Raw genomic sequence first — 13,226 nt, 5'->3', positions numbered from 1 at the left:
AAAACAACAACAACCGCAGCCATCGTTTAAAAACCACTAAATAACACAATACTTGGCTGAAACATCCAATTTTTCAAACGCATTTTCCAAACAGTTCATGGTGCACGTGTGTACCTGAAACAGCTGTTTGGTGAGTTCATTGAGAAGGTAGTGGTAGACCATGATAATTAAGTAGTCATCATAACTTTAATCATCACTTGATTCTTAAAAACATATTGATGAAAACATACCTGCTTTCATGAACTGGTCTTTATAGCTTTTGTGTGTGTGTGTGTGAACCCTGCAGCTCTCTTGTGGACTGCCATGTGTCTGAGTGTGAGGAAATACCTGCATGTGGAGTGATGGCCTAGAGGTAACGCGTCCTGCCTAGGAAACGAGAGAATCTGAGCGCACTGGTTCGAATCACGGCTCAGCCGCCGATATTTTCTCTCCCTCCACTAGACCTTGAGTGGTGGTCTGGACGCTAGTCATTCGGATGAGACGATAAACCGAGGTCCCGTCTGCAGCTTGTACTTAGCGCACATAAAAGAACCCACGGCAACAAAAGGACTGTTCCTGGCAAAATTCTGTAGAAAAATCCACTTCGATAGGAAAAGCAAATAAAACCGCACGCAGGTAAACATACAAAAAAATGGGTGGCGCTGTAGTGTAGCGACGTGCTCTCCCTGGGGAGAGCAGCCCTAATTTCACACAGAGAAATCTGTCGTGATAAAAAGAAATGCAAATACAAATACCTGTATCTGACCAACTGTCGACTTCCAAGCACCTCACTGACTTGATGATACTTATGGTGATCTGAAGAATCCTGTTTCTAGCTCTGTGTGAGTGTGTATGAAAATAGAATAGAAAAGGGCTAAGATGTGAGAATAGAATAGAAAAGAATGTCATGAAACCTGACGCTTTACAAGACACAGGACAAGAAATACAAATATAGTGATCAGCTGAGCTCTGAATGTCACTGTCGACTCAGTTCATAATGCATGCATATATATATGTATGTATGTGTGTATGTGTATATGTATGTGTGTGTGTGTGTGTGTGTGTGTGTGTGTGTGAGTGTGTGTGTGCGTGTGTGTACATGTGTGTGTGCACTTGTGTGTGTATAACTCAGTCTGTAATCCATGTATGTGTGTATGTGTGTGTGTGTTTATGAGAGAGTGTGTGCGCACACGTGTGTATGTGAGCGCGCATGTGCACACACAAGTGTCAAGTGTATTCTACCAATGTAGCTTACTAATGTTTTAGAGCAGGTCTAGTCCTCTGTGTCAATGATAACACACAGACTTCAGATCAAGTCTTAAGAAAGGTGCTTAAGCTGATTTCCGCTTGAACTAAGTGATTCTTTTATCACAACTAGAACTGATTTCCATGCACCCCCCCACACACACACCCAGCCCCACCCCCACACCCCTCCCAAACCCTGCCCATCCCCCCCACCCCCACCCACCCACCCACACACACACAACACTGAGTGTTAAAATCACAACACAAATTTCTGTGACACTAAAAAAGAATCCTGAGAAATCCTAAAGCCAGACTACGAAGCAAAACGTGTGAAAAATAGTCTAGCCAACAACATCTACAAGCATTTCAACAAGCATGTACCTGTCAACAAGCTTCTTTATTCTCAAAACAGCATTATCCCCCCCCCCCCCTCTCCTCCAACTGTCAAGACTGCAGCAGTGAGATGAATACAGACCAAACCACCAATTTTTTTTTTCCTCTCTTAACATAGTTTCCAACAGACCCCCGAAAATGAAGAACGGCTGAATACATGTCAGGGTAAAAAAACGGTCATGCAAGTAAAAGCCTACTTGTGCATACAAGTGGAAGTGGAAAACTGCAGCCCACAAACACAGAAGAAGAAGAAGAAGAAGAAGTTTCCAGCATAGCAAGCTTTTCTCTATTCTTCTCCTTCCTCTTTGGCTTTCATATGGGCTGCAACTCCGGTTCACTGGTATGTGCGAATGAACTTTTTATGTGTATGACCGTCTTTACCTCCACCACATGGGCAGGCAACCTTACTCCTGTTTTCCTCAGGGGGTGTGCATGCTGGGTATAATAACCCCACTGAATGCTGGACACGGATTTTAAGGGATCTTTAATATGTGTGTTTCATCTTCTGCAGATGCGCACACATGAAAGGCTTTTCTCTCTAATTTGCATGTCACACTTTTCAGTGTGATACATGAACTTTCAGCCACCCCACTCAGCAGCACTGAACAACTGTTCCTGCCACACTGGTCCCTAAACAAGGTGTGGTCGCGGGGTTGCTGCACTGCTGAACGCGTCGCCAACATCATCCATTTCTGGCAATCGTAGAAATAGGCCCTTTCTTTCCAAGTTTGACTGCCAAATCAAACTGGGCGTTCTAGTCATTCGGATGAGACAATAAGCCCAACAAGGTTCTGTGTGCAGCACGCACTTGGCGCACTGAAAGAGAACCCACGACAACAAAAGGGTTGTTACCTCTGGCAAAATTCTGTGGAAGAAATCAACTCGGATTGGTAAATAAACATTATGCAAGTGCTCAAGGCCTGACTTAGTGCATTAATTTGTGTTATGCTGCTAGTCAAGCATCTGCCTAGCACATGTGGTATAGCATATATGGATTTGTCCAAATGCAGTGATGCCTCCTTGAGAAACTGAAACTGAAACTGAAAACGAAACTGCAGGATGGAGCCTGGTTTCAACAAGACGAAGATGAAGTGACCAACACCCTACAGCAAAGCAGCCCTTCAGGGACAGCCAGCTTGTGTGTCCCATCAGGACAGCACCCTCCACAATGCATGCACGCACGCACACACGCACGCACACACACATTCATTTCAACCATCAGCCAGCGCCATCACTAAGAGAAAGATCTCACAGTCTGGGATCACTGAAAATCTTAAGAGTTCTTGACGGCTGCAGACAACCCCATTTCATCAGACCCATCAAGATGCAAGTTCACCTTCAGCAGAAAACAGGCTTAGTGTTAGAGCAGCTTTTAGCCTATTCTACAATTATACTAAACCCCCCCTCACACACACACGAAGAGGAATCAACTCTTACAGACAGTTTGACTCTGAAGGGTTAAACACACAGTTCTTCAACTGAGAAGAAGAAGTATGCTGAGCTCTTCAACAATTCAAGAATAAAAGCTGCATTTCTAATCAATGTCAGAGGTACTATGGTTAGGCACATGCGTTCTCAGGAGGCTTCTCCTAGAAAGTGTGGATCAAAGTTAACCCGAACATTATCAGGCTAAAGGAACTGATCACCAAAACTACAGAATTCACTCCTAATCTTAACAACAAACTGTTTTTGGTTATATAAAAAATGGGGAGAGGGGATCAATTAATAACAAATAAGGGAAGGGCAGGTCAACTATACCAACTATTCATGTATACAGATGGGAGTTTTTGCTAAACATGCCTACTGACGACACACTGTTGTTAATTTACACTGGAAGTAACATTTTTTTCTATGAAGAATATCTTTCTTGGTTAATCAACATTCCGTTTCAATCAGCATGCCAACAAAGAGTGCAGGCAACACAATCTGCACTGCACTGCCAAAATGCAGAGACGGAGCGAGCACTCATGGCTGAAGAAGAAGAATACCGTACCTCGCTATCAATTGTGCGCTGCGGGGTGTCTATCTCCCACTGTACACACAGAAGGTCATACAACAAATCAACGCATGTGTCGAAAAACCTACCACTCTGGGCTATCACTCTTAAAACAGATATTTTCATAAGATGAACTCACGGCATGCCTGTTGATTGTCAGGGTTCCCACAACAGATATGACCAAACAAAATTCCATACTTCCCCCCCGACCAGACTGAAAAAGTTACCAAACAAAACATAAAGCCAGACTAAATCCAAAATTTGTTTGCTACGCCAATGAGAAAAAGAGACAAGCACATATTCCAGTGTTGATGTTCAGTTTGCATCATGTTTTTTTCATTTTTTATTCTTTGCTTGTTTTTTGTTTGTTTGTTTTTTTGTTTTTTATGCAATTAAGCTCTTCACTGTATCATACTGGTCAAGGTTTTATATCAATTCCAAGACTTTTTCAAAATACTGAAGGCAAAACATGTTTTTTTCCAGAGCTTTTTCCAGCAGTAGAAATGGTTCTCTCATTTTTCCAAGGCTATTTCCAGCCCTAGAAATGGTCCTCTCATTTTTCCAACACTTTTCCAGCCCTAGAAATGGTCCTCTCATTTTTCCAACACTTTTCCAGCCCTAGAAATGGTTCTCTCATTTTTCCAACACTTTTCCAGACTTCCATGACCCTGTGCCAACCCTGTATTATTCCATCAACTGTCATGTCCAATGCAAAGCTCACCACAGCAGCAGCCATCATGCCTGATGAGACAACCTCAGTGTCTCATGACAAAAGCTTTTCTTCATTCTTCCGCTCCTTCTTTTTAATCATCTGCAAAGTGTGCAAAGTTATATGTCCCTTAACAACTCCCCGCCCCCCCCACCCCCTTCTTCTTCATTCACTAATAACTCCACCGTCCCCATACTATGAACAGATCATTTTCAAAACACTGCCGATTCCCATCTCCCCCACATGCAAATTCCCCTTTCTACACAGTGGTCATTTCCTGCACAAGCGCTTAAGCACACCCTGTCTCATCCATGTGTTTCGGTATAGCAAGAAAGGGATTTGGCAAGACATGTTACAAAAAGTGTAACATACTGGACAGACAAAAATTAAATGCTGTTTATTCTTATTCTGTACAAAAAGTTGTGACACAGCCTAAAATTGTGTCCTTGAGACCGAAAACGACTAATTCTTGAAATATCTCAGAACAGATGATTTCAGCATTTCTTTTTTTCCTTTTTTTTTTTTTTTTGTCAATCACATTTGTCTCGCACTGCAGAAAAACAGACTGTGCCATTTCCTTCCTTTGTTTTATGGGTTTTTTTTGTTGGGTTGTTGTTTTTTTTTGTGTTTTTTTTTATCCATTCATTCCCTGTTCATCCATCAAGAAAAGGATTCTGCACATCCAATGTGTCTCCAAAACAAATGCACTTCAGCTTCAGAAAAGTCAGACATTTTGGTGCATCCTTGCGAGTCCTCCAGTTTGTCCATATATGTGTTGTATATGACAAACTCAGTTCAAATGTTTTGTTTGCCCTCCTTCTTTAGCTGCAGTCTTGTGTCATTTTGGCGAAAAAAATCAACAACAACAAAATAAATTTGGATGTTTCTATCCCTTTCCCCTCATCTGAAAATGTTGATTTTTTTTCCCCCTTTCAACTGACATAAAATTTTCAGACATCTGCTAATGTCAGTATCCAATTACACTTAGTTCTCAAGGAGAAAGTTACTGCTAAATTAGTGGAGATGCTATGGGTAAGAGAGGGAACATAAAACTCAACAACAACAAAAAAACAAATACACTACCCGATTTTTTTTTTTCACTCACAATGAAAGAATTCCACAGGTATGAATAAAAAAAAATATGGACATCCCAATCTTCCTTTCACTTGTCCTCTTTATCAATACAATTTGATAAAATAAAAAATAAAAAAGAACAGAACAGAATGGAATAAAAATGAAGTAAAATAAATGAAATAAAAATAAAACCAAAAAAAAAATCTTTTTAATCCCTCCTTGAATTTCAAATGTACCACCTGCATTTTATATATTCATACCTACAGATAAAATGTTTTTCTATATCTCTCCAATAATTTGTTCCCATATAAAATTAAACAAACAAACAAACAAAGAAACAAAAAAAGAATTAAAAGAGAGGGAGAGACACATGCCTTTCTACATTTCTCAAGTGACCGAACACAACTACGTATCAATCATGCAGCAAAGGGTTTCCCATTAACAATTACTACACTGATACAGACAAAAAAGCTATCCACATATGCTCTACAAGCACAACATTCATACAACGCACAAAAAGAAACTAGCGATACCAAAACAACGAAACAATAGTTAGCTACAGAAGCGGGAGGCGCTGATATTTTCCATACATCCTGTCTAAAAGCGATTTACAACAGCAACTGCACATAGAAAATTTTTTTTTTTTTTTTTTCTTAAACGACATCAGATACTGATCCTAAAAACAGTACAAAGTGAAACACTTTTAAAACAAAATTGTTATTATCCTTCACCAAGATGTTGTAATTTCATACAAATAAAAATGAAAATGAAAAAAAAAAAATCTTATTTCTTTCATGGAAATTTGTGTGTATTCAAAACTTCTCTCTCTCTCTTTTTTTTTTTTTTTTGTTTTTTTTTTTTTTGAAAACTGTATTCTTTTGAAATGAAAATAAATAATGAAAAGGAAAAGTTTGCAAAGAAAAATTTATTTATTTTTTTTTTTTTTTTTAAAGTACAGGATCATGTTTCCTACATGCTAAACATTTTTTTTTCTAAACCCACTAATCCCTTTCAGAATGGTTCCACTGATTCTCATTCTCGTTGGCTGTCAACTCTTCCTTCTCAATCACAGAGTCTTTCTTCAGCATGCTCAAACCATGGAGTGACAATGCAAAAGGTGCAGTGAAAGGGGGTAACCAGAAAAATTCCCCAGAACTCCCAGGACAGCTCAGAACGGGAATCATCAGTATTTTGAAAAAGATTTTTTTTTTTTTAAACTGCCATCAAAGTCAGTGCTCTTTCTCCTATATTCATCCATCAGTATGGAACAAACTTTTTCCTTTTCATTTCGGTCACATGGATGCTCCAGTTCAGTTTAATGAATCTCTTGGCGTGACTTAAAAAGTCTTTTCATATATATATATATATATATATATATATATATATATATATATAAGTACTTATGTCAACTGTATAACTGTATATGTGTAATCAAAATTGGAAATGAAAAAAAAGTTATAAAAAGGAAAGAAAAAGGAAATGAGTTATTTTACGTAAAAAAATTAAAAAAGTCTATTTAAAGGCATCTTTTCCACACTGCCTACCATCTCACTAATATGCATCTTGAACTCCTAGCTGTGTGTGTGCTGTGTTGTGTTGTGTTGTGTGTGTGTGTGTGTGTGTGTGTGTGTGTGTGTGTGTGTGTGTGTGTGTGTGTGTGTGTGTGTGTGTGTGTGTGTGTGTGTGTATGGCTTTGACTGTGAATATCACAAGCTGTCTGAATGGGTGGTGTGGGTGGGAGTGACTGTCGGCAAAACCCTTGTTGCCTGCCTCTGACTTGAAGAAGACTTGCACAGAATCACAACCAACTCTTTTTTCTTTCTTTTTTTCTTTTTTATTCATTCCCTTCCTTCTTTACTTCTGTCCTAAAACGGTTTTATTTATTAAAAAAAAAAAAAAATTATATATATTAAAAAAAAGGGGGGATGGCAGAATTAGGGGAGGAGCGTGTCGTGGCAGCATTGGTCAGGAACAGGGCTTCTCATCCAGTGCTCACCTGTGATAAAGGGTTCAAGGCCACACGTATTTCGACATGTGCTGCGTCCTCGAGGAAACTCTTCATTTTCCTCATTCTCACACACCTCTTCTGATCTGCTTACCATCTCTATTGACTTGATGTGCTTCTTTAACTTCTGCTGATATGTCTGTGTGGACTTCAGTCTGTACCCCCATCAGAACGTGGCCACTTGCCTTCACACTGAATACATAGCAGAGTAGAACTGAAAGCTGAAAGCTTTAATGTGTGCAGATTTGATTTATAAAATGTGAACAGTTAGCACACTATCCTGAAGCTCATCCAAAAATTCATGGACAGAAATCATGATTTTGGTGAGTTGAAGGGCAGCAAAGAATAGACGAGAACGTGACACTCCCGGGATCGTTAAAATCCGCAAATAAGCCACATCATTGTATAAGCCGCAGAGGTTGAAGCTGGGGGTTCAGGTTTGATTCAACAAAATATACTAATGCAACATGTATGACAATACAAGACAATGCAGACAATGGCTCCAAGCTGCTCAACTGCATGGGCTGCAGTGCTAAACAACAGTTTTCGATAACAGTGTTCACTGAAATAGAACCTGCATGGAGCTCCAGACATAATATACATGTATAAATGTTGTGTAAAGTTTTTCAAATAATAATGAAATCTTCCTTTAAAAAATAATCTTCCTTTTTTTTCTTTTTTTTTTAAACCAAGAAAAAAAAAATAAAGAACCCCCCCCCCCCCCCCCCACTCACCACTCCCAAGCCCCCTTGCAATCCTAGTTAAATTAACTCTTAAATCTCTTGATAATAATCGGTAATTTTTAATCTGGCTAAGTGTAATCCATTTCCGTGCCCTACCAATGAAGCAAACCTGTCCTTGCAAAAAAAAAAAAAGAATGTATATATAGCATGCAATGACTTTTCTTTTAAACCATAATTCCCCCGTTATGCCAGTGCTACACAGAGTGAGAAACAATGAAAACAGACAACATGAGTGAGTTGCATGAATTAATATGACAGTGCCGGGTACTATTTTACACCACAGACAACACCCAGAGAGAGAGAGAGACGACTACACATACACAACTACACACAGGAACAACAAAAACCAGTTAGCAGAAGTGCTCAGCAGTGAAGAACAACACAAACCCCATCATCCACCTAGATCGCAAGAAAACAACACTTGGTTGCAAATAAAACAACTAAACAAAACAAGACCCCCCACCCCAAAAATAACAGATGTACGAGTAAATAAATGAATGAAATAAATAAAATCACACACACACACCAACACAGAGTGAAAACCATAGTTCCATTCCTCCTAACAGGTTATCACACAAAAAAAAGGGAGGGGGGGAGGGGATCCATATAAATCATGCACAAAAAAAACTGCGGCAGCCCTGTGTTACTCGGTCTCAAGACACTTACCGGTTCAAAGCCATGCAGACAAAGCGGCGTTAGAGCCCCTCGAGGACAGAGGCCGTACTGTCTATCAGCCCGCGCTATAAATAATGCACACGCTACAGGGATGCACAGACACACACCGCGCACACCACCAAAAAAAAGTTGGGGCACTCTTCATTTTGCTAAGAAACCAACCATCTTCTTTTACCAATGTAAAAAAAAAAAAAAATAAAAAGGAAACAGGAACTGCCTTTCAAGTTGTCTGCAGCCATTTTGCTTTTAATTTTGTCTTTTACTGTTTTAGACAATTATACTATAAACATGGAAATTCATCAATCAGAAACAAAATATAAAATGACAGGCGCAATAGCCAACAGGTTTAAGTGTTGGACTTTCAAACTGAGGGTTCCCGGATTCAAATCTCGGTGACTGCGCCTGGTGGATAAAGGGTGGAGATCTTTCCAATCTCCCAGGTCCACATACATGCAGACCTGCTTGTGCCTGAAGCCCATCCGTGTGTATACACAAGTAGAAGATCAAATACGCACGTTAAAGATCCTGTGAACCATGTCAGTGTTCAGTGGGTTATGGAAACAAGAACATACCCAACATGCACACCCCCTGAAAACAGAGTATGGCTGCCTACATGGCCAGTTAAAAACAGTCATACACGTAAAAGCCCACTCATGTACATACAAGTGAACGTGGGGGTTGCAGCCCACATATGAAGTAAAAGAAGAAAAAAAAGCTCAGGCTGCAGAAACCTTTTGGGCAATGATGTGGGTTTGGATTAGTTCCACCAAGAGAAAAATCAAGCTTGTGTCAATATTCTTCTCACATCCCGTTATCTCTTTTAGTTACACCGCAGAATGGATTAGAAAGACACGCCAGTGTACCGTACAGCAAACTCAACAACAACAACAAAAATAAATAAATAAATAAAAATAGAATAAAAGGTTGGAGGTGGTAGGTACCGAAGCATGCTACAACAACAATGACAACGACGACGACACTATGCACAACAAATGCGACTCTGATGCCCCCTGGTGAGACAACAAGTATGGGACATAACTCCACCAAACCTCATCCAGATCCTTGCTGGCGGATACCTGCCGCTCTGCATTCATTGGTCGCCTGCGCTTCCGCTGCTTGTGGGTGACGCCCAGCGAGCCCGCCAACATCTCTTCTGAGGTTAGGTCCTGTCGTATCGTAAGAACAAAAACATGTTGCATGCATGCAGATAAAAAGCAAACACATAATTTGATAAGCACACATGCACACACAGTTCGGAAAAGAAAAAAAAAGTGCCCACAACTGGTACAAGCCATTAAAAAGTTGGCAAACACATATGTATGCACATGTTAACAAGCATGCACACACCCACAAACATGCATGCCCGCACACACACACATACACATGCATGCCCGCACACACACACACACACACACACATACACATGTTGGTACACACGCTTATGTTTGTAACACACACTCGTTCACTTTAATGGATCTATACAAATCTCTGACAATCAGGCTTCTGTACAGAAGCTCCCTTTTCACAGCAATGAATGTTTTCATCAAAGATGAATTTTCATATAATTTTTCACTTCTATGCATACAAAGATTCCTTCCTTGCTATATCTAACAATCACATATCTGTATCAGTTCTGGAGGAAAAAAGATGATCCAATTTTACAAACTAATCTAACTCATATAGCTTTTTCTTTTTCTCAATCTTCAACAAAAATCTGATCACACATGCATACATACATACGTACACACAAACACACTCGCAACCATACACAACACATAATCATAACACAAACATACACACAGATATGTCGACCCCATCGTTCTGTTTTCAGGGGAAAAAAATCACTCAAATCATGAACACAGCATAATTTTCAGAGAAAACAAAAAGACAGATGCGTAAAAAAAATTAATAAATAAATTAAAGAACTGTTAGGGCTTTTGGTAAATGAATTCCCAGAACAGATCAGCGTTTAAGGCAGAAGAAACTGAGCAGTTCAAATTTCACTTCTGAACATTTTCCATTTTTCGGGGACACATACTCAGAAACACACTATCAAAATTACTGATTTCCAGCAATAAATACTGACTGACATTAAGGGTAGGTATATTTTAAACATACACATAAACACAATGCACATAACAGACACACACACACACACACCCTACTCCACACATACACACACTCATTATTTCCACATATTTCTCCATCAACAAACTGCAACAACCACAAATCATGTTATCCTGTCAAAAACAAAACAAAACAAAACAAAACAAACAAAAAAACAAAACCAAAAAAAACCACTCCAACCATGCCAAACAAACAGTAATGCCTAACTACAAGAAATTGTTATCTTTCTCCCTCTGAGACAGATTCTATAAAAACCGACTGATTTCATTTTCTTTCTCCCACAAGACAAGAAGATTATCTATAAGACATGATTCTCTCTCTACCACCCCCCCCACACCCCCCTCTCCCTCCCCACTCCCCACAAGGGATAGATTCTGTAAGAAATATCATTTCTGTTCTCTCATAATGGAGACAGATTCAGCAAGAAATATAATGGAAAGTGGCAGTGGAGATCACTGGAGGCAGCAATGTCATGGGACACAGGACCAACACAACGCAAGCAAGTATTCTTTTACTCCCTAAACACAGCCTGTGTGCAAACACACACACACACTCACACACACACACACACACACCAATAACAAAAAACACCACCACTCTTTAGCCTGTCACCTCTCTCCCCCCCAAAACCCCACCTTCAGGTGTTATACCAGTAACAAGTCTCCAGGAATAAACAAAAAAAAAAAAATAAAAAAAAAATATATATTAATGTCGCTGTCCTCAACACAACAGACCAGAACACAACACATTACAACCCAAAACAACCCATCACATCACAACACAACACAACACAAGAAGTTGTTCTGTTGTTGATTGTTGTTGAGTTGTTTTTTTCTTTTCTCTCCTAAGAAAATCTGTTCACACATACACACATACACATACACACACATACACAAAACAAACAGCACCATCGGTCCTTATCCCCTACCCCTCCCCCTCCCCCTACCTCCACCCCCACCTTGGTGTTGTACCAGTAGCGAGTCTCCAGGAGCAAAGAAAGGAACACACAAAAAAAACCTTTCCCTGTCCACAACACAACAGTACACACACAACCCAACCCAACCCAACCCAACCCAACCCATCACATCACATCACATCACATTACGACGCAATACAAGAAGTTTTGGGGTTTTTTCTCTCTCCTAAGAAAATCTGTGCACACATACACACACTCACGGTGTTGAGTGATGGCCCAGAAGAAAACGCATCTGCCTAAGATGCGAGAGAATCTGAGCGCACTGGTTCGAATCACACCGGCAGTCGCCAGTATTTTCTCCCTCTCCACCAGACCTTGAGTGGAGGTCTGGACGCTAGTCATTCGAATGAGACGATGGTCTGAGGTCCCATGTGCAGCATGCATTCTGCGCATGTAAAACCCACGGCAACAAAAGGGTTGTCCTTGGAATTCTGTAGAAAAAATCCACTTGGATAGGAAAACAAATAAAACTGCAGGCAGGAAAAAAACATAACAAAAAAATGGGTGGCGCTGTCAGTGTAGCGATTTGCTCTCCCTGGGGAGAGACCAGCCCGAATTTCACACAGAGAAATCTGCTGTGACAAAAAAGTAATACAAATACAATTACACACACAGAGAAAAAAAAACCATCACTGACAGTCCTTATTACCCACCCCTCCCTCCCCACCATCCCCTCAAGATACAAGACCCATCTTGGTGTTGTACCAGCAGCAGGTCTCCAGGAACAAAGAAAAAAAAAAAAACCAAACCTTTCTTTGTCCCCAACACAACACAACACATCACTACCCTACCCTACCCTACCCTACCCTACCCTACCCAACCCAACCCAACCCAAACCATCACATCATATCACATCACAACACAAGATGTTTTCTTATTTTGTTGTTGTTTGTTTGTTTGTTTGTTTCTCTCTCTCTCCTAAGAAAATCTCTGTGCACACACACACACACACACACAAAAACCCACTACTGTCAGTCCTTATCCCCTCCCTCCCCACGACCACCCCCACCTCCAGACAGGACCCCACCTTGGTGTTGTACCAGTAGCGAGTCTCCACAGCCAGCACCCAGTAGAGCAGCAGCAGCACCCCAGGGTTGACGAAGGCCATCCACCGCACGCCCGGGTAGAAATCCACCTCGTACACCCGCGCGCAGTTCGTCTGGATGATCCCCGTCAGGCCCAGCAGTCTGGAGCCGCCAGAAACAAGGGAAGGGAATACACGTTTAACAAATAGCAAAGAGTGGTAACTCTCTCCATTCACAAGGTACGCAACTTCAAGTCAGTGCTGCTTACGCTACCGATTC

General features: G+C 40.5%; 1 protein-coding gene across 1 annotated transcript in view; it reads right to left on the bottom strand.

Annotated features, from left to right (window-relative positions):
* LOC143285396 (piezo-type mechanosensitive ion channel component 1-like) overlaps window positions 1-13,226 on the bottom strand; it is a 213,963-nt gene that overhangs the window by 118,662 nt on the left and 82,075 nt on the right. The window contains exons 7-9 of the mRNA XM_076592641.1: window positions 12,950-13,109; window positions 9,869-9,985; window positions 3,611-3,649 (exon numbers count right to left, since the gene is read on the bottom strand). Of these exons, the coding sequence (XP_076448756.1) occupies window positions 3,611-3,649; window positions 9,869-9,985; window positions 12,950-13,109 (316 nt within the window). The remainder of the gene's footprint in view (window positions 1-3,610; window positions 3,650-9,868; window positions 9,986-12,949; window positions 13,110-13,226) is intronic.

Source organism: Babylonia areolata, chromosome 9, assembly GCF_041734735.1.
Source record: "Babylonia areolata isolate BAREFJ2019XMU chromosome 9, ASM4173473v1, whole genome shotgun sequence".
Classification (NCBI taxonomy): Eukaryota; Metazoa; Mollusca; class Gastropoda; order Neogastropoda; family Buccinidae; genus Babylonia; species Babylonia areolata.
This window is presented reverse-complemented; position numbering and strand designations above follow the sequence as displayed.